This window comes from Perna viridis, chromosome 6 (assembly GCF_037379345.1).
Source record: "Perna viridis isolate PV_CMFRI_1.1 ecotype Kerala chromosome 6, ASM3737934v1, whole genome shotgun sequence".
NCBI lineage: Eukaryota > Metazoa > Mollusca > Bivalvia > Mytilida > Mytilidae > Perna > Perna viridis.
The window spans coordinates 30,549,496-30,575,791 of NC_142450.1; the positions used below are offsets into that span (position 1 = coordinate 30,549,496).

At 32.6% G+C, this 26,296-nt stretch overlaps 1 protein-coding gene across 2 annotated transcripts in view; it reads left to right on the forward strand.

The window, feature by feature from the left end:
- The window catches only part of LOC148614513 (protein kinase C-binding protein NELL1-like), a 99,093-nt gene that overhangs the window by 59,521 nt on the left and 13,276 nt on the right, over positions 1-26,296 (forward strand). For both annotated transcript variants that reach the window (XM_088588629.1, XM_088588630.1), the window contains 3 exons: positions 10,434-10,556; positions 16,558-16,650; positions 24,853-24,993. In XM_088588629.1, coding sequence (XP_088444755.1) covers positions 10,434-10,556; positions 16,558-16,650; positions 24,853-24,993 — 357 coding nt within the window. The remainder of the gene's footprint in view (positions 1-10,433; positions 10,557-16,557; positions 16,651-24,852; positions 24,994-26,296) is intronic.

Genomic DNA, 26,296 nt, shown 5'->3' on the forward strand with positions numbered 1-26,296 from the left:
ATTAAAGACTTTGATAAACATTAGAATAGATCTCAATTATGGGGGTAGAGCCATCAAATTCTCTATCTTTGTGAAACCAATATCACTTTGAACAAAGATAAAAACCAATATCATTAAATTTTCTTGATGAATTTTTAGAGAATAGTCTGCACTTTTCACACTTCTCTTAAATATATACTTTGGCAAACGGATCAGAAGGAAACCAATTCATTTCTCTGTATTGTCAAAGTGTTTTATTTGTTTTTGAAGTGATAAATTGAATTTTCTTTTCTGTTAAACATGTAAATGATGTTAACAACACTCTTAAATTTTCATGTTCTACATCCCATAACTTTATTTTATCCTCTGACAATGTTTCTACAAATGCTACATCAACATTAATTTGGGCATTATGACTATCAGACCATTGTCATCATAGTTATCCAACGAAACACATTTTATTTCTGAAATTAAGATCTTTATTTGGCAATTAGATTTGGATGATTTATTACTTAATATCATTGACATTATAATAAATCATGTGCATTTTTTTCTTTTTCAAGTCTATAATATTTATTTTTTTATTCTAAAATGAGTAATATGTTCCTTTTCATTGTGTCATTATGACATGAATGTAAGACAATGTTTTTTCTTTGTTGGTTGGTGTTTTGGATGAAAGCCTTGCATGTCTTAAGGAGCGAAAATTGTAGGAAAAATGTTTTCTTTGTATTATGCTATGGAAAAAATTACTATGTAATTTTTCAAACATGTTCTTTTTGTGTTTTAAAGACATGTATATCTTTCATCCCAGGAATAAGCATGGTAACTTTTGAAATACAGTACTGTGCTAAAGGTCAAATTATTGATATGTGAAATATAAGGGTCACTCATGTATGATGAAGTGAAACAATTTATAATTGTGTTAGCATGTACGTGCAACTTTGAATTGAAATAATATAGTTATTATTCAACCATTTCTATAAAAAAAAAAATTTGAAAATTTGCTGATATTACATAAGAATCTATACTCAATTAAATTTCAAGATTTCTTTTCTTACTAGAGAGGCCTAAATCCAGATATTGATGAGTAGGAGTTATCTCCCTTTGTTAAAATACACTGGTCATTAAGTTCCTGTTCTTTAATCTACCTGTAAACTCAGCATTTTTTTTGCAAGAAAATTCTTGGCAAACAAGTAGGTAAAAGTATGTTAAAATATTCCACCTAAGTTACTCAACTACCATTAATTTAAATGTTATGTGTTTAACTTTCTTCACTTATGTAAATCAAAGAGATTTAGCTGACAAAAGCATTACATCAAAATAGATCTCCATCAATAGTTCTCTCTCTGCAACACAGAACTCTACTGTTAAAACATTTACATTTTACAAATTGTTTCTCTGAATCAGCTGATATCTTTATGTAGCACCTTAACATGATAATGTAACCCTCTTCACCTCCATTCATAAAAATAACCGTAACTGTGTCAGAGATGGCTAGGTATATTGACAGTCATGTTCCCGTGGTCTTTGATAAACTTATCTAGGCGCAAGATACATGAATTCCTCATCAGGACTACAACATAGCTTTCTATAATTTCCTCCTCGTCTTTAGGAACACCACCAAGAATTTAAGCATTCCTATAGAATCTGCCTCCACAGTGATTACATTAATAGCTTAATTGTTGAGGTCATGGCAAATATTACAGAGATTGTCTCTAGATCATTCTATATTTATTTTTAAGATGGGGTCAACTCAGTAAAAAACTACAGTTTCTGGAACATGACTAACAAAGTGGATTTTTTGCTCCAGCATATTTGGTAACATGACCACAAGATTTCCTGATGATAAAAATTTGTGGGTAAAGCAGAATCAAAACCCATTACTAAATTATTTTACCAAAGAATATCGCAACAGGAAAACAAAGTAAATGCTTTCAAATAGCATAATCCAAAATACAGTCCAATACAGTACAATACTGTAAAATACTGAACAATACTGTGAAATACTGAACAATACTGTGAAATACTGTACAATGCTGTACAATACTGTAAAATACTTTACAGTGCTGTACAAATGCAAAAATAAAGCATTGAGTTTTCAAAATTAAGAAAACAACATGTCTGTTCAGAGTTAAATAAGAAAATGGCCATTTAGTTAGCTAAGGCCATATTTCTTTCATTTGGAAGATTTGATGCAGACCAAGGCCTAAATGACAAATTCTGAATACTCTTCAACAGGCCAAGTTGTAATCAGAATCTTGGTAAAACAAAGCATTGACTATATATTACAACAACTATAATAGCAGTAGTTTTTAACCTAAAAATGAAATTTTCATTTTTTATTTGTCAAAAATTCACAGAAGGGATTAGTACATCTTACTTATGAAGTCTTCTCCTGCATTACTTGAATAACAACTAAATCAAAACTAAGTAATAGCACTAACATTCTTAAAAGATAATGTTGGATATTTTCAATTTAGAAGGCAATTTATTGTCAGAGAGATTTACTTCTTGTCCAAAATATTGACATTCAATAACATAACTTTTCTTTGTTTTAGATGAATGTGTTCTGTACTTAAAGAGGGTCATAGGTTAGAAGTCAAAGATTCATGTTGAAGCCTCTATTTAGGCAACAATGCAGGTCATATGGCATTATACATAATTCTACCACTTATGACTCTAGAATTTTCTGATTGAGATTTTTGCTGTCCTTATGACCTTAATGTCCTTCCTCTTTAAATCAGCAGTCAGTACAAGTTAACAAATCAATGGTTTAATTCCCATTCAATATAATTTCCCTGATTTGAGAAAATTGTAGGTTCACCATGTGAGTTCATTACTCTAGCTAAAATAATAAATGACCAATAATAATAATACTCCAACAGGAATTGATTCTGAGGTTCATTCTTACCACTTGAAAGGGACATTGATTCTGGGGTTCATTCTTACCACTTGAAAGGGACATTGATTCTGAGGTTCATTCTTACCACTTGAAAGGGACATTGATTCTGAGGTTCATTCTTACCACTTGAAAGGGACATTGATTCTGAGTTCATTCTTACCACTTGAAAGGGACATTGATTCTGAGGTTCATTCTTACCAATTGAAAGGGGCATTGATTCTGGGGTTCATTCTTACCACTTGAAAGGGACATTGATTCTGGGGTTCATTCTTACCACTTGAAAGAGACATTGATTCCGAGTTCATTCTTACCACTTGAAAGGGACATTGATTCTGGGGTTCATTCTTACCACTTGAAAGGGACATTGATTCTGGGGTTCATTCTTACCACTTGAAAGGGACATTGATTCTGGGGTTCATTCTTACCACTTGAAAGGGACATTGATTCTGGGGTTCATTCTTACCACTTGAAAGGGACATTGATTCTGGGGTTCATTCTTACCACTTGAAAGGGACATTGATTCTGAGGTTCATTCTTACCACTTGAAAGGGACATTGATTCTGGGGTTCATTCTTACCACTTGAAAGGGACATTGATTCTGGGGTTCATTCTTACCACTTGAAAAGGACATTGATTCTGAGTTCATTCTTACCACTTGAAAGGGACATTGATTCTGGGGTTCATTCTTACCACTTGAAAGGGACATTGATTCTGGGGTTCATTCTTACCACTTGAAAAGGACATTGATTCTGAGGTTCATTCTTACCACTTGAAAGGGACATTGATTCTGAGTTCATTCTTACCACTTGAAAGGGACATTGATTCTGGGGTTCATTCTTACCACTTGAAAGGGACATTGATTCTGAGTTCATTCTTACCACTTGAAAGGGACATTGATTCTGGGGTTCATTCTTACCACTTGAAAGGGACATTGATTCTGGGGTTCATTCTTACCACTTGAAAGGGACATTGATTCTGAGGTTCATTCTTACCACTTGAAAGGGACATTGATTCTGGGGTTCATTCTTACCACTTGAAAGGGACATTGATTCTGGGGTTCATTCTTACCACTTGAAAAGGACATTGATTCTGAGTTCATTCTTACCACTTGAAAGGGACATTGATTCTGGGGTTCATTCTTACCACTTGAAAGGGACATTGATTCTGGGGTTCATTCTTACCACTTGAAAAGGACATTGATTCTGAGGTTCATTCTTACCACTTGAAAGGGACATTGATTCTGAGTTCATTCTTACCACTTGAAAGGGACATTGATTCTGAGTTCATTCTTACCACTTGAAAGGGACATTGATTCTGGGGTTCATTCTTACCACTTGAAAGGGACATTGATTTTGGGGTTCATTCTTACCACTTGAAAGGGACATTGATTCTGAGTTCATTCTTACCACTTGAAAGGGACATTGATTCTGGGGTTCATTCTTACCACTTGAAAGGGACATTGATTCTGAGGTTCATTCTAACCACTTGAAAGGGACATTGATTCTGAGGTTCATTCTTACCACTTGAAAGGGACATTGATTCTGAGTTCATTCTTACCACTTGAAAGGGACATTGATTCTGAGGTTCATTCTTATCACTTGAATGGAAGTAAGAAATAAAAACTGTGTGGTAGTTAAATGATTTGAACTTCACCCAAGTTGTGAGATTACCAATAGGATTATTGATAAGTCGTAATAGTTCTGCAATTTTATAAATTCCATAGAATCACAGCTGATCTCGATGTAATGCAGTATAATTACAGGAAGTTGTAAAAAAAAATGTTTCTCTGATAAAATTAAAAATAGCATCTTCAATTTGATTGAGTATTACTGCTGAATAGGCAGGAATGTGCTAAAGATCATTTTTTTGAATGATCTTTGCAAAAAATATGAAGGTTAAAGTTCAGTTATAGTTAAATAATATGATGAATGAAATTTTGTTGCAGTTTTTTTGTGCTATATACCTTTTACCTTGATACTTAAATGTAAGTGTTTGTAAGAATCGGGCAAAATGGGAAAAATCAGAAACATGCATGTCAAAACCCCACCAATCTGACAATGTAAAATCATTCAAGGATACTTTCTCTATTTGAAAAGGTCAATTTTTTTTTATTTCTGCATCATTGGCTTTGCTCAGAAATTTTTCAATAGAATGCTAGAAAAATGAGGTTTTTGACAGAGTTATTTGCCCTTGAACTGTTTTTTTTTTCAGTGCATTTTAATGAAATTATTATTCAATTAACCAAAAAGATATGGAAAATATTATATTTTTTCCTTGATTCTGATGGTGCAAATAGTCAAATTACACTATCAAAATATTAATTTTTTTTTTCATACCATGTTTCACCCACTACTTGATTCTTACAGAGACTGACACGAAAACCATACTTGAAGCTGCTGTAATAAAAAAAAAGGATTGTGAATTATTACCACACGTTGGGAAGGTACAAACTACGCCTTTGTCTAACTTTTGAAAGATCTCATCATTTTTAGAGTCATGACTTTATTGTAAATCATAGAAATGAAGACATTTCCTATTGACTAAATGGTTTCTCTAATAGAAGATTTAATCAAATTTAGCAGTTTTGTTTAATAATTAATTATTTTCTAGTTAGAGAGTGAAGACTTGTAATTTCTATAAGTTCAACTCACAATGTTTGTTAGAAATTCGAAATGAAATAATATATAGGTATTTAATAGCCACACTTAAAAAAGTGATTTTCCTAGTAAAAACTTATTTAATCTGCAGCCAGTTAAATGTTTCTATTTTAAAATAACAATTCTGCCAAAATCAATTTAAATCTGTGTTCAAGGTTAGTTTGTTATGATGAAATAATGGCTAAGTACTCCAACCTGTTCATTAAAAAAAATGTTTTATTTTATTCTATCAAGTAAATGAGGTTATACAATAATTACTTACTTATTTTTTCAAATTACTTTGTTTTATATTCATTTGAGTCTTTTAAATCTTTCACCTTTAAATCAGGAATTTTCTTCAAAACCTTACAGTAACTTTTGAGAGTTTTTTTTTATTTTCTACCTCCAGCAAAATAATGCGAGTAATTTCCCTTGGTAACAATTGACATTTGTTGGTTGTACTGCTGATTGGCACAAGTGTTACAACAAAAGTTACTTAAAAGATCATTTTGTTAATTAAAAGGCACAATTTTAAGCACAAAAAACTATTATAGATGTTTGACTCTTTTAAGCAAACAAATGAAATATCCATAAGTTTTAAATGGAATTTGTACAGCATGAGCAATTTTTAATTTTAATATCATAGGTTGACAGATCACGAACACACCTCAGGGACTGAATTCCAACATTTGATCAAAGGCTAAAAGTTTCCCATAAAAATGATTATCACAAATTTGGAGTACTCCAACAGAAAACCAATAATGTGGTCTGCTTCTTGGTACTCTGATATAAAAATAAATGCAAATCTGGTTAAAAAAAGCACTGTTGTCCTTCCTGATCTTCCCATTACTGCAAGGCATTTCTGAAGTAAACCAAATTCTCAAAAAAAATATCTGTTCAATTCCAATCATTGTTAGCCATTAATTTGTGTTATGAATTTAGACATGAAGTCCAGATGTTTGTGTAAATCTCTAGTTGTGTTTATGTATAGGTTAGGCAGACACTGGCCACATGGCCAATCTGTAGGGTGATGATGGGCAAACATTATAACTGGGACTTTGATGTGACTTATGGTCAGCTGATGTAGGTATCATGGCAAAGGCCAAAAAGTGGTATAAATTTATGCACTAAACCACCTTAGAGTAATGAAATTATAGCTCAATGCTCCAACATGATATGGAAAATTTTGTCTTTTTTTCTTGATTATGATGGTGCATATAGTCAAATTACACTATCAAAATGATTGGTTTTGTACATGTTTCACCCACTGCCTGATTCTTTACTGGCACTTAATACTCAACTATAAGTTCAGGACCAGGAAACACCAAGTACATGATGGGCAAATGAGGAAAAGTTGGTAGATAGATTGGAATACAAAAATGAAAAAAGTATTAGGAACAGCCTAATAAGAAGTGACATACATAGACAAAAAGCATTTTTATTTGGCATTTTAAACCTCCTTTTCATTATCTTGACATATATAAAATCTGCATATCTTATTTTAATCCAAAATATTAGATTATTCTTTTGAACAGAGATGGTGAAGAAGTAAAATACATAGTTTTCACAGTTTTCTTTTTTCCATCAATTTGTACACAGAGGCTAGCAATGCAAGTCAATCCATTCCAAATTATAAATCTTGTTTTACACTATACCATGATGGAATGGAAATGTGTACTTGGGTTGAGGTTTATTGACTGACCACTGGTCATTAGACATACCACATTGTCTTGTTAATGAGTTTGACCTGCATTTCAGGACAAATAATTGACAATGTTGCTGATTTTAATGCTATATGTCTGCCATTCAATCATTACATGTCTGCAGAAGGTATTTATTCACATTTAGAATTAATTAGAAGGGTGTGACCATCTGTTAAATGAAGGCACCCAGCTGTATTGTAAAATTGAGTTTGTCTCTCCTGATCATTGACCTCTGAAATGAAGCTGGTCACTTGTTGTCCAAATTTTTTAGTTTTAATAACTACAAAATAAATTCTGAACCTTAAAAAATCTGGCGAATTTACTTATTAATTGGAATTTGGTATATTGGTGGATGACCATTTGATGTATATGAGAGTGGGGCTAGCAATTTTGTAATGCTTTAGGCCTACTGCTTGATTATCAATTTCTACTATACTGTGCTTTAGAATATGGAGACCAGCCACTAAATTCATTTCTTATATGTGCTCAAAGTTTATTTCAAATTTTGTCCAGGCCAATAAATTTATGAACAGAAACTGCCAGCCCCACATTTTTGGACTTGTGTCATGAAGTACATAGATGTTTTTTTTTTTTTTAAATTTAATTGCCTATGTGACTTGAAAGTTTTTGCCTTTATTTCACATTAGCTGATAAGTGTTAACAAGTAAAGAAATTGTTTTGTTATAGAGAAAAAGTACCATTATATTTAAATCCTTTAAAAATAGATAACCAACTAATTTAAATTTACAAAAGCATCCTTGTTAATTTGAAACCAGCATTTTTATTATTCATTTAAACAGACAAGTGATTTTTTTTGTTTTTTGTTTTTTTTTGTTATTTTAGATGAGAATTAACTTAGACCCTTTTGACTTAACTGCAGAGTAGTCATGTGCATGCCCGAAGAATATTTCTGCAAAGAATTTTACTTTTGTTTTACCCCCAGCCCTTGCCTATTCAACTACCTATCAATTAAGGGGAAAAATGATTTGATGTCATATTCTAAAATAAATCCAGTATTGACACCATTACAGTTTAGGGGATCAAGTATTACAAGTATTAATTAAATTAGATTAAAAGAATAAATAAGGAAATAATCATGTAGCAAAGTAATGCATTACATTTTTTTTTATATAATATCTTAGAAAAATCAAAATTTCATTTTTGTGGAATTTACCTATTGAAATTAAATGCATGTCAATCATGTTGTTTCAATAATTTGCTTAAGACATGCTTGTATATGAAATTTAGAAATAGTTAAACAAATTAAATATTACATCAGCGATAAATATGAATATGATAAAATAAAACTTGTTACTAACAATTTTGGCAAAACTTTTGACTAGACTTAAAAAAATTTATTGATACAATAAAAGTGGCAAATTCATAATTCTGAGTTTGAAATACACGTGTTAATATAACAAATCATACATATGAATAAAATTTATGGATCAAATAATCAGATAGTACTCTGGGGCCAATATAACCAGTTAGTGAGCCATCTCCTTCTCTTATAATAAATCAAGATTGGGGGATATTACATATGAACATGTCAATCATGTGTCTATTGTCTTATCATAATCCATTTTGTGAGGATTGGAAACTTAAAATGATACTAATCAGAGCCTTGTAGAAGCACTTTTCAAGGCAGGATTTGATGTCAATTTGATCATGTAGACTGTGTTAGCTAAATAATACAATAAATTTTGTACTCTCATCGCTGCCTTCAATTAGGCTGCAAGTAGGAAATTCATTAATAGCAAAAATATTAAACCACATGAAAGGAGGATCTCAAAGAGGAAGACTTGCACATATCAACTTTACACTTGTATCATATTATAGTTCTTTTAGCTCTAATTGTTTCCCTGTTATTGCCCTGATCAAAAAAATTATACAATGATTGACAAGTTGGATATCATGTTACCTTTGATGTTTAACTTTCCTTTACACCTTGAGCAGATACCATTGTAATTTCCCCAAGTTTTTGTGCATTTTTTTTTCTGCTTTTGCATCTTAATGTCAAGAGAACTGAGCAGATACCATTGTAGCTTCTCAAAGTTTTTGTGCTTTTTATTTCTGTTTTTGCATTTTAATGTCAAGAGTTCTTAAATAAACTGAGCAGATACCATTGTATCTCTCCAAGATTTTGTGCATTTTTTATTCTGTTTTTGCATCTTAATGTCAAGAGTTCTTAAAAAAACAATCACTTGTAACAAGACCATAACTTGATTTTTAGCGCTAGAAATAGGAGTAAAGTCAGAGGGTTTTTTTGTAAGAAATAGGAGTAAAATTAAAGGGTTTTTCGCTGGAAATAGGAGTAAAGTTAGAGGGGTGTTCATTACATTTTTAATACTCTGCTTACACAGTTTGAGGGATACAGGCTAAATCGTGTGTCTGTCAGTCATTATGCCAAATGGTTAAAGTATGTGTTGAAACTTTTTATCTACAAGTTCGAACCATTGCCACCAGATAATTTTTTTTTAAATATTATATATGCCTTATGCATTTTTTGTAAAGCTCATCTAGTGTCTGTTGTTTAAAAAAGCTAGCTCATTGTTAGCATTGTAAATTAAGAATGGCTAAGATTAATAGGACCTTACATGAGTGAAAATTAAAGATAGGGCTATCTTTCACGATTATGAGAAGTTCAAGTCTTTTTCACAAGTGGAGTGTAGCATACCTGAGAAAAGACCAAGAATTTCTTTAACAAGTGAAAGATAACCTAATTTTTAATCTTCATCAAGTATAAGTACCTGTTTCTTCCATGAAAACATATATATTTTGTTTGCTTTCCCTAGGAGCGCCACCATTTCTGGAAACATAGTGGCGTCAAATTTTCTCTGCCTTTGATTTGAATATGTCTATGACTCTGTCATTTCAAGACATTTCATTGGTTTAAAGAACGAGTATATGGGTCTTCCTAACTGGCAAAGGGCTACTTCTGGAAGTCTAAAATAGCAGGGATTTAAATAAGCAGGGCCCCACTTGTCAATGGACCCTAAAATTTGGTGTGGGCTACTAAATGTCTTCAGTGATCATGGAGGACTTTACTTATTGGCTATTAAGCCCAAACCTTAGGTTAAAACCCTGAATAATGATTATATTGGTCATCTAGTATAGAATTTTTGTTGTAAAATTATCTGACTGCTCCTCCCTTCAAGTTAACAGACCTATATATTGAATGTTTAAAATTTCTCCTTGTTTGGTTTATTACAGAGACTGATGTATGTGTAACAGGAGAACATGAATGCCACAAATTTGCTGATTGTCAGAGTTCTAAAGGAAGTTATAAATGTTCCTGTAAACAGGGGTACAGTGGTAATGGATTTGACTGTCAGCGTAAGCATACCTCAGTTTTTATTGACAAATTTTGCTGTTCCAACTTTGAATAATGTATACATTTAGTTCAAGGTTTTTTATTTAACAACATTATAGATTTTAAGTAGCTGTCTTTGTAAGAATCATGCAAAATCTGAAAAATGTGATACGCCCTAAAAAAGGCTACATATTTTTATTTTTGTAATTAAGTTGTTTTATGGGTCTATACTATGAAATGTGTAATTATTCATTAAAATCTGCCTGTTCTTAGAAGATAATCAACATTGAAAATCCAGTAGATTCTATTGTATTTGAGTGTCATTTACAGAGTTATCTCCCTTAATTTTTAAATCTACATTGCATTCTTTACGATTTTTATCTCCTAAGAGCACGGGTTATATGAAAAACCACATGTTAATTTCTGTTTACTTTGACATTTCAAACAAAATATCAAAAATAAAAATATGTAGGCTTTTTACCCATGAATCACATTTTGCATGATCCTTAGCTGGAGTGCTACTTAATAATAACATGCTTAGGTAATATTTTATTTTGAAGACATTACTTACCACTGGCTTGGTCATTGTTGTTTTTTTTTGTTTCTTTGATCCTGCTAGGCTCTTTGTGGATGTAATAACATGTGCCCTGCTTCTGTGTCATGGAAATTAAATACTTTTGATAGAAATCCAATTATATGTTTTGACTAAACTACAAAATCTATGAAAAACTTACAGCAAGTAAAACAATTAACCTCAAGGTATATAGCTGGTCTTCCCTTGATAGAATGACAATCACCTGATGGATTGTCTTCAGTAGTTCACTAAACAATTGAGGAGGAGATCAAACTCTCTATTTTCCCTTAGGTATTTGAATCTATATATCTCATGGAAAGTTAAAATCTCCTTGTAAATTGTCCAGTTCACTAAACCAGGTCATTAGGGCCTGGTTATTAAAAAGATTTATCCACTGGAGAAAAGTTATCCACTGGATAAATCTAGTTCAATCTATACAAGTTATCTACTGGATAGGTCTAGTACAATACATACAAGTTATCCACTGGATAAAGTTTGAACAACTGGGTCCTGGTGAATATTATTGAATCAAGAGAAGACCAACTTTATTATCCGAATTTAACTGTTATTAGGGCGTAGCCAGGCTTTCTTTGAAGTGGAAGATCATATTTGGCAAGGGGTTTAGGAGAATGCTCAATGCTGCCAGTGGAAACATGGAGCAAATCTCCAAGAAGCTCCCAGTGTTTGAGCATTTTAGACTCATAAAAGTGAGACAAAAATATGCTGAAAATGGCTTTATTTTGAGATAATTTTGTGGAAAATGTCTTTTTTTTATTTCATGATACTAGCAGTGACTGTGATCAGGATAATACTCAAATGAAGAAATTTGATATGTGAACAGGGTTATGTTGAAACAAGATTGAAGTCATCACTACAGAAGTTTTATGGTCGTCATCATGAACTCAAGGATCACTACGGTCTATCCATCTGCACCATGAAAACTGATTTGTTCAGTGTGTCATAGTTTTCCTTTCCTCTTTTGACTGCCCTGGACTTGACAGGTGTTTCTAAATAAGCAGTGGATGCTTACCTTACCAGTGCACCTGGTCCATGCTCTCATTTTTAGTGGAGTCTGAGTTTCTCATTTACTTGTGAAATAATTGCATCTCGTCTCGGGTTCCATAGTTAACCTGATTTGTATGCTTTTGAAAAAGTAACTATTTATGCAACATATTTTTTCAACTTTTTTGGAAAGAGTCTGGTATACTTAAAATAACGAATAATCTATCAAGTTTTAAAGTCATCATTGCAATCATCATCAATTTGGCAGATCATTATGGAAAACCCATTCATGTCTTGAGATCAACTAACTTTTAAATAGGTAATTATAAGTGCTGTTCATTCTGGGATTGTATGCCTGAGTCTGTATGTGTTCCTTTTATGAGGTCTGATTGTTTTTATCTGTTGTCTTCAAGCTCTTATAATGACTATAACATACTAGCCAATGGTTAACGTTGACATTTGACCTCACGGGATTCAATCTTTATATTAGCTGACCTATTGCCCTTAAAACAACCATCTCTATTCATCATTATTATTGTGAAAGCCCCTTTTGAAACAACCACTGGTCCACACACAGTATACATTGTATGTTGTTTTTTCAGACAAACTCGATCTGTCTTGAACTTTGACAAATTAATATCATTGAAAATGTTACCCATATTTCTATATGGTACCTTCATGAAAATGGGATTCCAAATTCAACAATATACCTGTGTCTTTACTCAATGAGGACAAAGTAAATCAAGAAACAACATAGAAACCCCCGTACATGATCGCTTCCATTTATGAAATAATGCCTCATCTTCTTTTCTTCTCTACCTCTCTTTATTTTATTTTATTTCATGTTTTTTGGGGTTTTTTTTGCAAAACAAAGTGGAAACTCAGGTTTCTGAGCTTCTGCCTTGCTACCCGCCTGGTTATACTTGCTGTAATATTACATCATACATGTATTTTTTACAGTATTTGGTGAGCTTTCAGAGAAAGCATCTTAAATAAACATACTGGTTATTTCACTATAAAGCAAATTAAAATTATTCTATATGAGAAAATATTACTCCAGAGAGATATGAGGAGAGTACCTGTAACTTGATTTCCTATTGATATACAATGAAGAGTTTAAATTGGCAACTTCTTTGATGCAGAATTCTCACTACTCATTTTGAAAAATCAATGCTCTGCACATTATCAGAATCAAATCATAAGTTGTAGATTACAAATTGTCTGTCACTTTCAGCATCCATGTTGATTCGAATTTCGATTAGATTTGTAGCATTTTGAAATGGACATTAGCTATCTCATGAGATGATCTTGATGACCAACTGCAGAAATGTCTGGTCACTTGAACATTGTACTGAAGTTCTGACAGAAATTGTGATTAAATATTCATTTAATGATTGTTGTGTTAACCATTTGTTATCTATGAATAAGTAGTCTTTCAATTATATGGTTATTTTGTAGTAAATGTATTGGAGTATGAAAAACCCATGTCTTTTTATTAGTTATTAGTTCCATATAATTGCTGAATTAATGTAGAAATGTATGAAAATAGGAGAGGTGGTATGATTGCCGTTAAGATGGTCAACCAACCATTAATCAAACTTTACTGGTCACAACATTTTCTTTAATGATGGGCAAAACTCATACCATAAAGCAAGCTGTAGAAGGCCCCAAAAATAATTAAATGAAATTATTCATAAAAGACGAAGATTGACTTTATCTTCTGAAAAAATGTAAAAGGAATAACAATAAACATAAACCAAAACAAAGATGTGGTCATTTTCTGAATGCAGTAATTACTGCTTTAGTGTGAAAAGCTATTCGTAATGAACATATTCTATCTATAAACTTGTTTTCATAGCTTTTGTGGTCGTAAAGAGCTTGTGTCACTTTTTAGTTTAGAGCCTGTCACAAGTTGAGTGTATAAACATATACAATGTACATTTTTCCAAGCAATTATATGCTCCCTACAGTGATGGAGCCAAAGGGTTCAGGGGTTTTGAATCCCCATTTTGTTGAAAAATTCTGTTAATTTAATGTAAAATTTGGGCAAAATGAGCAAATAATAGCCTGTAACTCCTCTGGAATTTACCCTATATAACATTTTTTGGGGGGTTTGTTTTTTTTGTAGTTTTTATACGACCCTAAAAATTTGTGGCTGTATAATGTTATGATGCAGCCGTTGTCTTGGTGTTGTGATGCAGTCGTTGTCTTGGTGTTATGATGCAGTTGTTTTCTTGGTGTTATGATGCAGTCGTTGTCATGGTGTTATGATGCAGCGGTTGTCTTGGTGTTATGTTGCAGTCATTGTCTTGGTGTTATGATGCAGTCATTGTCTTGGTGTTATGATGCAGTCGTTGTCTTGGTGTTATGATGCAGTTGCTTTCTTGGTGTTATGATGCAGTCGTTGTCATGGTGTTATGATGCAGCGGTTGTCTTGGTGTTATGATGCAGTCATTGTCTTGGTGTTATGATGCAGCCGTTGTCTTGGTGTTATGGTACAGTCTTTGTCTTGGTGTTATGGTACAGTCTTTGTCTTGGTGTTATGATGCAGTTGTTATCTTGGTGTTATGGTGCAGTCTTTGTCTCGGTGTTATGATGCAGCGGTTGTCTTGGTGTTATGATGCAGTCATTGTCTTGGTGTTATGATGCAGCCGTTGTCTTGGTGTTATGGTACAGTCTTTGTCTTGGTGTTATGATGCAGTTGTTATCTTGGTGTTATGGTGCAGTCTTTGTCTCGGTGTTATGATGCAGTCGTTGTCTTGGTGTTATAATGCAGTCATTGTCTTGGTGTTATGATGCAGCCGTTTTCTTGGTGTTATGGTACAGTCTTTGTCTTGGTGTTATGGTGCAGTCTTTGTCTTGGTGTTATGGTGCAGTCTTTGTCTTGGTGTTATGGTACAGTCTTTGTCTTGGTGTTATGGTACAGTCTTTGTCTTGGTGTTATGGTACAGTCTTTGTCTTGGTGTTATAATGCAGTCGTTGTCTTGGTGTTATAATGCAGTCATTGTCTTGGTGTTATGGTACAGTCTTTGTCTTGGTGTTATGATGCAGCCGTTGTCTTGGTGTTATGGTACAGTCTTTGTCTTGGTGTTATGGTACAGTCTTTGTCTTGGTGTTATGATGCAGTCGTTGTCTTGGTGTTATGGTGCAGTCTTTGTCTTGGTGTTATGATGCAGCCGTTGTCTTGGTGTTATGGTACAGTCTTTGTCTTGGTGTTATGGTACAGTCTTTGTCTTGGTGTTATGGTACAGTCTTTGTCTTGGTGTTATGATGCAGTCGTTGTCTTGGTGTTATGGTACAGTCTTTGTCTTGGTGTTATGGTACAGTCTTTGTCTTGGTGTTATGGTACAGTCTTTGTCTTGGTGTTATGATGCAGTCTTTGTCTTGGTGTTATGGTACAGTCTTTGTCTTGGCGTTATGGTACAGTCTTTGTCTTGGTGTTATGGTACAGTCTTTGTCTTGGTGTTATGATGCAGTCTTTGTCTTGGTGTTATGGTACAGTCTTTGTCTTGGTGTTATGGTACAGTCTTTTTCTTGGTGTTATGGTACAGTCTTTGTCTTGGTGTTATGATGCAGTCTTTGTCTTGGTGTTATGGTACAGTCTTTGTCTTGGTGTTATGATGCAGTCTTTGTCTTGGTGTTATGGTACAGTCTTTGTCTTGGTGTTATGGTGCAGTCGTTGTCTTGGTGTTATGGTACAGTTGTTGTCTTGGTGTTGCTTGTTGTTATCTCCATTGTCGTCTTCTATGGACACTCGGTTTCCATGTGATAACGTTAGTTGTGGTTGACCAATAGTTATGAAATTTTAATATTATTTTACTGACTACTAAAGAAAGGATCCTATATAATTTGGAGTTTTTTTTGAAGAAAAATGGGTCAAAAAGGGTAAAAATAGGTTTTTAAGTAAAACCCACGTAGGATGTTTGTTTTTCTTCTGATTTGCATCGTTCTTTTTCATTGTGTTCCAAATTTAATTCTGGTGAAAAATGTACATGTATCAAGTTTTGGACCATTTTCAAGTTATATGGTGTTAAAGTTGGGCAACACCCAAAAATTCAACTTTTTTTTAGTCCAATTTTGAAATTTTATTTCCTATTGCATTCCTCATAAAAATCTCTGTTTTTCAATGATATTTCAGATATATCTTATGGTTTTTGAGTTACCGGGGGTCAAAGGGGCCACATCCCAAAAATTTGACTTTTTATTTTTATTCTGATTTAGAAAATTTTCAATTGAATTTCAGATTTTGTGTAATAAAGTATCCAAGCCATTAGTTGTGTTCATAATGAATGCTTCTTAAGTATTTTCTAGGAAGTTGTATACTCCTGTTTTTCCTTTTTTTTTGTTTTGTCTTTTTGTTCGTTTTTTGGTGACTGTTTATATAAACAACTACCTTAGAGAATTTTGAAAAATTACTCAGTAACCAGCAAGATTATTTTTATTTTCAGCAATATGTCCTGGAGGTTGTCTCCATGGAAAGTGTGTGTTTCCAAACGTCTGTGAATGTCGCCATGGTTACATAGGTACCAATTGTGAACTTGGTGAGTGAATTAATAAATAATAATTGTAAGAGAAAACAACACATATTATGAGTAAACAGGACAAAAAAGGATTCAGCAATACCTGATATTAGTTTAGATTTGTACAATATATGCATACTGGTAATATTTTGTTTAGTTGAAGCTCAAACACGAATTTGAATTGAATGATCATTTTGATATTTAACATATATTCACATTTTTCCTTTTACTTCATCGAAAAATTTAATCCATTTTCAAAACAAAAATTCATAAAATAAGATAAAATTTATGTTATTATCTGATTTTGAGTTCACCTTAGATGTGGGTTTGAGATTAGGATCCCTGTGTTGTATTCCATGTCTGAAACTCCACCCATCACACATTCCATGTCTGCAACTCCGCCCATCACAAGAAGGAACTTAATGGGCATAGAGAAAGCCTTTATCATTTTATACTGATGATGCAGATGGTCTCTGACATAAATTCCTTTTTTGAATGGGTTTTTTTATGAAATTAAAAGAAATTGTGTATCTATGATAAATACATAAGTGACACTTAATTTCAAGTACTAGTAACAAGTTATCAGATGTACAACTGCTGGACATGATTATTTGTAAGACAATATAGAACCATTCACTTTGAGTCCTATAACTGTGTAATGTCTTACAAATAATCTTGAACTGCTTGTGTTCATCTTATAATATATTTGTGTGATGTTGCAGTCATTTTCAGATTGTAGATTTTTTCTATTCTTTCTATAACACCTATTCAGTAAACTAAGTTTTCGTTGTCCACAGCAACTGTACTGCATTTCAGTTTAGTCATTGATAAGGCTTCTGAAAATTAATACATCAGAATCTATGACAATGCTACTCTTGTGAATAAACTTCTTATAACAAGCAATCTTCTTTGGTTGATTAAAGGAGTCAATAGGAAGTCTTGTAGACAGCATTACTAGCAGATAATGTTTAAAACTCAATTATAGAAAAGCTGTTGTTGTATTTGTGGAAAATTTGTTCAAGTCTCTGGCTCTTCACCAAATGAGCAGCAAAGAAAAAGCCTGATCTGATGTAATAACCATTTCCAAACCCTTGAAATGGTTTTTGGTATTATTCTGATAGTGTCAGTTTAAGGAGAGTATTATGTAACTTTCTCAGACTGTTTTTCTCCCATGCAGACGATTTGTCAAATATAATGGATGTTTACTGCTGACTTGAGATAATTTACTGCTATTCTCCTGGATATTACATAAGCATTAAAAATATCATGAGTCATACTTGCATTTCTCCATATATGGCAGTATTCTGTCTTAAAATGTGTAATCTGTCTATTATTGCAATGTCTTATCTGCCAAAAATGCAAAGGGGAGATAACTCATTTTTCACACTCTGAATAACCAAGTAATATTGGCTAGAATCCTCTAAAAGTAGATTACAGTTTGATATTAGGCCAGTGAAAAGTATTTGCCATGATCTAAAATTTGTTGAATTAGATGATTAAAAGTCCAAATTAAGCTAGGATTAACAGCTAGTGCCTTTGCACGTACTTTTTCATCCTTTCAGAGATGTAATTAAATATATTTTCACAAAATAAAAAGAAATCTTGATTTTTAGAAGTACAGTTATCTCTTATATACTATTCTCTGATGAATCAAACAGGAGAAAAAAATAGATTTTGTTGTAATTGTTCTACTTTAATTGGTATTGTTTATTGAAATGGAAAAAGGAGTGTGTTCCAGTTCATATTACTGTCAGTTTTCTAAACACAGCCCTACTATCAATTACAAGCAACTCATTGCTGTGTTTATCATAACAAACTAGCTGAGGACGATTTAAACCATCATCTGTATTTAAGAGAACTTGACAATTATCTCCATCTCTTGAAATAAGTAGCAATTTATGATTTTTTCAACTGTCCACACAAATGTTCTGATGTTGGTCCATTGAAATACCTAATGGGCTGAACAAATTTTCATCCTCAAATTTTGAAATGACTCTGTTGTCAGAACCAAGGACCGTAATTGTATGCTTTGAATGACTTGTAAAGCATATTCTGATGCCATCGGTATTAATGTGAGAATGTCCATCAACAGACCCATCATCATATACCTTGTCTATTTTTTCAGTTTGTATGTTAATTTTCATTATGCCTTTCTCAGATACACAAAAGAAAATTTGTTCAGAACTATGTGACAATCCACGGGCCACTTAATTTGTCTTAAGCTTTCTAATGACTTCACTTTTGTCAACAAATAAGATCAAAATAGTCTCTACTTTAGAATTGGAAACAGCAACTTGGTTCTCATTGATTACTGTTACATCATAAGCTCCCCCTTTAAAGAAGATTGATGATTTTAAAGAACCATTGGATTGCACTATCTTTACTTCATTATTTGTGTTATCAGCAAACACCATTAGTCCATTTGGTAATGTACAACAACCGTAATACTGTCCAATATCAAATGTAAAGTTTTGTTTCAGTTTTAATTGTTTAAGGTGTATGGTCTTAGCCCTCATCTGGGCACTATTTTGTTCATCTTTATTAATGTTCAAGTATATTGCCTTCTTTTCTTTTGTCACCTAAAATTCTACAAGAGATTTGATTTGTGCTATTGCATTCCTTGCTTTGATGTTTTCTTCAATATGTATTTCTGTATGACTCATAACATCTTTGTAATTGTTTAAGAGTGTCCTCTGTTTCTCTTATTATGTCATTCTTTATCTGTTTAATGCTAATAAATGTTTGTAAGTTTGTTGCATGTTTTTCATTAAATATTCGAGTCCTAAAATGTTTCCAAGGTTTCTTTCCCTGTCTCTTAATTTTTTAATGCTGACTTTTCATTTGCATTTTCATTTGTAATGGAATCTAATTCTTTAAGTGTCTTAAATGGCCAGAATATAGCTGAGATATAGCTGCTCGGGTGTTAAACCCCAACAATCAATCAATCAATCATTTTCAAGACCTTTCAATTGGTCAATTAGTCTTTGTGTTATTTCTTTTACTTTTGTGGATATTTCTTCTTTTCTTGTTTGCAGTTCATTAAGATTTTTGTCATTAGAATAAATAGCTTCCACAATCAGTTCCTGAGTTTCCCTTAAATCCTTCCACATATCCTCAACCATGGCCGATGTTTTGATGTTGTGAATAATTTCGTCAATATCAGGAGTGCCATCACATGTTTTGTGTGCTATAGCTTGACATTTCTTACAAAGAGGATATTTATGTGACCTGCAGTAATATTGGTACTTTTCTTGGTGCTCTTCACAAAAGTGTTGAACATTCAGAACAAAGGGAGGTAACTTGCAATAATCGTCATAGGATATTATGGTATGGTCCCTTGTTGCTTTTTGCACTTGATGTTGTCTGCCACATTGTGCACAAAGAAACTCTTCACAGTGAGGGCACCACCATTCTGGAACACCATTTTTATTTTGCAGCTCACAGACACTGCAGTTATGGATCTCCATTTATCTCTGAAAGAAAATTTTAAATTTTGATCTGTTGATTGAAGTGATATATGCTCATTTCCTGATGTTACAACTTTATATAAAATCTAAGTGGCTAAAATAAATATCATTTGTTGAACTTGGCTTTTTAACACATGTTTATGTACCAGAAAAAAATGAATTTATAGTAACACAATGAGGCACAATAAATACATCAAATGGAAGCCTTTTCTCCTAAAAAGGTTATTACTATAATACATAATTGTTGTTAATTAGCAAATATTAGTAGTTCATGATGCTGAGGTTCATATAAGAATATATGGACTGGTTGATCACCCATAAAAATTAACTGGACCCAGTCATAGCTGAATGAAGTCCATTGAACCCAACACTCCATATATTGCCATATGACCTGAAGTTTTATGAACTATTTGCTATATTATACATTTTATATATATTTACTCTGCATCATTTGTGTGGAAGGAAGAATAAACATACATGACTTCTTATATTATGATGTCCTTTTCTTAACTTAATTTCCTACCTGTCTATATAACATATGTGGACTGCTAGGTATATCTAAGGAAGTAAACAAATGACCATCTTTAAAGTATAATATTTTTATTCATTTCCTCATTGACAACTTCACTGTAGAAAATTTTACTTGTAATCAATCTTGAAAACTTGACAGACAGACAAATGATGACAGAATTTTAAACAGAAGCAAAGCAAACTTCAGAAAAAAGGTGTTGAAAATTTTCCTACCAGTGTTGCCAATCTCACAGACCCAAATATTTTCTTATGGTAAAACCTTAATGAGAGAATTACAATCATCAGCATATATTATATCCCCATAATTTAAAACTCCCTGATACTAATGAAGTTGAAGGATTCAATTTTTTAAGTAGCTGTCTTTGTAAGAATCAGGCAAAATCTGAAAAAATGTGATACACCCCAAAAAAGGCTACATATTTTTATTTTTGTAATTAAGTTGTTTTATGGGTCTGTATTATGAAATGTGTAATTATAGATTCAAATGTACCTGCTCTTTAGAGATAATCAATATTAAAAATCTAATAGATTCTATTGTATTTGAGTGTCATTTACAGTTATCTCCCTTAATTTTGAATTTTACAGTGCATTCTATACAATTTTTATCTCCTATGAGCACAGTTTATATGAAAAACCAAATGTTAATTTCTGTTTACTGAAGCATTTAAAACAAAATATCAAAAATAAAAATATGTAGGCTTTTAACCCATGAATCACTTTTTGCATGATTCTTAGCTGGAGTGCTACTTAAAATCTTTAAATTGATTTTCATTCAGTTTAGAACTGGCTTCTTTCAAAGGTCTGAATTGCTCACATAGTGAAATTAGAAACCCGGTTAGGTACTGTTATTTGATCAAGCGGAATGAATAGAAAGTCATTCCTGCCAAGTTTGCTAAATAGTTGAGATATATGTTGAAATGTGTTTCCACATTGGATTCAGTTGCAACTGAGAGTGGCTGTAGCCACTTGCTGAACCACCTGAGCCAAAAAAGAGGATTTTTTGTAGAGGGCTTTAAGGTCAATAACCCTTTTATGTTATAAAACATTGGCACATAGAAGGATGTTTTTTGTCTTCAACTACTTCCAATTTCCAACAGTTTCCTAATTTGTTTAAAAAGGGGTCAATAATAAACATTGACTTCAACTTAGTATAAATTACTTATTTCTCATGTCTAAACCCAATTATAGTTTATACCACCTTTTTTGTTGTCAGAACCTTGTCAAACCTTTCACGCAATCCGAATTTAAAGAGCTACATCAAGTTTGATTATGGTGTCCATACTTATCAAACTGTTTAGGGTTAGACATCTATGATTATATCAAGCTGCAAAGCATTTCATTTGACAGAGAAATGAACCTATAATTTTTTAGCTGGTAGATTGATTTTTTTTACTTGCTGTATGTACATCGAGAAGATATATCTACATGTATGCAACATTTTCATCTGAAAAACTTGTGACAAAGATTCTGTTGTAACATAAAATAAGCAAACCATGATGAGAAACTTGTATTCTTTCACATTTAGTTGACGTGGTCTATTCACATGAAGTAGAAGTGGTCTATTCAATTTATTTAGATTTTCTTGGATCAGAATCAGTTCATTGACTTGAGATACACATGGTCTTGTAACTAAAGCATACTTCAGCATAGATAATTTACACTTACTTTCATGCCATGTATCCATAAGTGGCAAATCTATTCCAGTAACAATAAAATTACCCTTTTTAAATTGTCATGCAACTGTCATGTATTCTAGTAGATACTACATGTGTCTGTAGGTGCGACAATAATGTAAAGACGCCAAACCTATTGTCAACAGTTTTTTCAAGTGTAAAATTGTCAGAAATATGTACAGTGATATAAATCATTTTGGTAAGAACTGAGTACCACCTCCTAACTTTCCAAAAGTCATGACATGAAAAACATGTTTCTAGAGATGCCTTGAGTGCTTTAGGTCTACTCTATGGGTGTACCTGATTGCACAGACCAGGTAAACTGTCTATTTATGTTACTTTTCTAGGTAGATTTGGATTGTTATACTGAATGCACTGAATCTGTCTTTATTCTTGTTTGTTATGGTAACTTTGATTTCACCATTAATCATACAAAGGCTATGGAAATAACCATCCAAAAGCAGACATCACCTTGAATCAGTTTTAGTTCAGTTTTAATCCATGTAAAAGGAATACAAGCCAAGAGCAAACAAACACTTCAATCACAAAGTGGTTTGGATTGTGGCGGTTTCCCTGATATTTGGCATTAAACAATCAGAGACTTTTTAATTACTACTTTCTTCAGTGTTTGTGTTCACTTGATTTTTAACCCAATTGCAGGAAAGAGTTTCAGCATATAAATTGTCAATCCAGTTACTTTCACCAAGGAGATTTGCTGCTACATATATACCCCAAGACTTTCAGACCTACTTCAACCTTATCCCTAGTCATTATTCTAACATATTTGACAGAAGTTTGTTTCCTGCAAAGCTTTTAAACATGGAAATTTTTCTAAAATTAAGCAAAATTAAAGACCTACATACAAATTCTGCTCAAGAACAACTTATAATCAGTGACCATTAGCTTACATTAGATCATACTGTTGTTTCCTTCATATCTTTTATGGAGCTATTTAATCATTGATGAAAGTTCTGGACAACCTTCTTGTATGTCTAGAATTTCAAAAAAAATACTCCATTGAAAAAGTCTTTAATGGAAAATTAACGTCTTTAATTCATATTTAAGGTATTACATTCTCAGATTAGTATCTGCATTGTGTAACTTCTTCCACCTTTTCTTTTCATGGTCACTATTAAGTATCATAAATTGACATTATAGCACTAGATGGATCTCTCTTAGTCATTTCGGTAAAGACCCATTATTCCAAATTTGATGAAATGTTTACTATGAGATGAAGTTTGATTGCATTGCAAAATGTCATATAAGTAATAAATATAATGTCTTGGGAAATGAGTGGCTAGACACTATAGCAGAATATTTGTCGGCAGTCGTGAATAAAATCAATCATATCTTCCAAACTCTGTCAAATCTTAGACTTTTCACAATCAAATTTACTATGAATCATAAGGTGTATTTTTTTGTTGTTTTTAGTTAATTTTTCCAATTTTGTAAGTTGGTTCCAGAAATGAGTCAGCATGACCTTTCCTTTACCTTGAACTAAGGATGTTGATAAATAGTTCCATATTAACTGATATATACATACTCAAGGGGAAATAGAATCAGAAAGATGAATGTTTTTGGTTTTTATTAATAATTTATATGTTGTTAAATGCAATGTATAACAATAGCATTCTAGTATCCATAACATACAAAGTAGTTGAACCCTTTGCTGTTTAATTTTGAGTTTATGTCTAAACATAGGCAGAATTCTTTAAGGGAGTTAGTAGGGGTGACATTTGGACACAATTTTCCTGAATTTAATAGACTTAACGACTTTTATGCTCATTAATCATTTAATGCTTTTTGTATGACTGCAAAAATTCAGTTATATAATGGTATCATGCAATTTCAGCATTGGCATTGTAGATATTTTGTTTCCAGACAATGAATAATTTGAGTATAAGTGTATAGATCTTCAAAATTTTACCACAAGGTGCTATACCACAAAAGGAAGGCTGAGATTGATTTTGAGGAGTGTTGCTCAAACTGTTCAGGAACTAATGGCAAAAAAGTGGTCAAAAACAAGCATTTCATTATTTCTAGACAATAACTTGACTATAAGTGACAGTATATTTTGTAAAATTGTATCACCAGATGCCATACCACTAAGGAATGGTGTGATTTATTTTTTTGGATTGTAACTTGTGCTGTTTAGGGTTGAGTAGCCAAAAAAGGAGTCAAAAACAATCATTTTCCTGTTGTTTGGGTAATAACATGACTATTCAGGATTGGATGTCTTTGAAAACGTACTACAAAGGAAGGCTGGGATTGTTATTGGTCAAATACTTATCCTGTGTCAAATAATCAAAATTCAGAGTAGTATCAAGCTTGAATGATGTGTCCGTATTTGCCCATACCGGTACTTTTCAGGGTTCTACATATGTGATTATATAGCTGCACCCTACATTTTACATGTATGACTTATTTAAGGGAAGTGAGTGCATTGAGAGATAAGGTTTGTCATAACCTCCGAGCCCCCTGGATAGAGGCTTGTTCCTTTTCAACAATAACAATTAAAATTAAACGTACTTTGTATCATTTTTTATTACTAGATATTGACGAGTGTGTCATAGGTATTTCCAAGTGTGCTGTCAAAAGTGTATGTATCAACACGCCAGGATGGTATAAATGTGATTGTATCGAGGGGTACCACAGCAGATGGCCAGATAATAACTATGGTAGTCTGTGTGTTGGTAGGTAATATTTTATAGATCTTCCTCGATGTTTATTTTTTTTTTTATAACAAATGGATAGTAACTAGTCTTATCAAAATTAGACCTTCTAATTGTTCAATATAGCCACTGCATGTTCATGTATGATCTAACAACACTCTATTTCACTTCCTGTTCAGATGACCTTTCTTGTTAGTCACTTAGTTTCAGCTTTTGTGATTGTGAAAGCATTATTCAAAGGGAAAATCTAATGATTTTGAAAAAGTCAAAATTGTCGCAGAATTACCTTTTGGTGTCATAGAAATATTAGGACATCATTATAAACTTTCAATAGGAGGAGAGTTCAGAGTGGAAACAATTAGAAAATATATTATCTTCATCAATAAGCATTCACTATTGTGAATCAATCTGTTAGACTGTATATTAACTAGAAGTAGTATGTGTATGGTAGTGTAAAGCAAATGAATATAGTTTATTTCATTTTATTTCTTCAAGATTCATTTCTAGCCTACCAGCAAAAACTATGCTAAGTGTCTGGTTTTGTTCAATAACAATAATGCCTTGTTGGCTGTGAAAGTGGAAGACTATCCTGTCACCCCTCCAATCTGGCTATATCTTATATTTTATATCATTTCAAATAGATAAAAAGTCTTTGCTGAAAAAGATAATGTTTCCACTATAACGGTATTTCCCAATGAATTATATTTTTTCTTTATTTCATTGTTGATATAGCAGATAATATTTGATAAATGTGATTTTCATAACTAGAATTAATACTTTTAGAACAGAACTAATGTCTTTTTCTTGAAACAATAGCATACTGATTCTTGTGATGTTAGAGACTGCTCTATTGACCTCAAATGTGCTCAGTACTGGGGATATTATTATCTGATATCAGACCGTTATCACTAATGTTAATGCTGGTCTGGTCTACATCAGGAAGTCTTTGGAACAAGTTCCAGCATTATACAATTTTCAGATCTGCATAGGTCCAGGGGAAACATTGCATAACCTTATTGTCTGGATTATACAACATTGTCAATATGCTATAAATGTTTGCTTTATGACTTATGATAGGACTATAGGAACAGAAAGGGGTTATTTCTCCCCAAAACTTTCTGCACTCTGGGGAAAAAAGGCATAAGACATAAATTTTTACAATCATATAAGGAGAATGGATATGGAGACAACACCCTCAGATGGATGAACAATGTCAGCTCAGTGCCATTTATGGGTCTTCAGTGAACAATGACGAAACTCTCACATTACTGTGAAGGCTGCAGCTGGTCCCAAAACAACATTATACACAGGTACAGCAAAATAG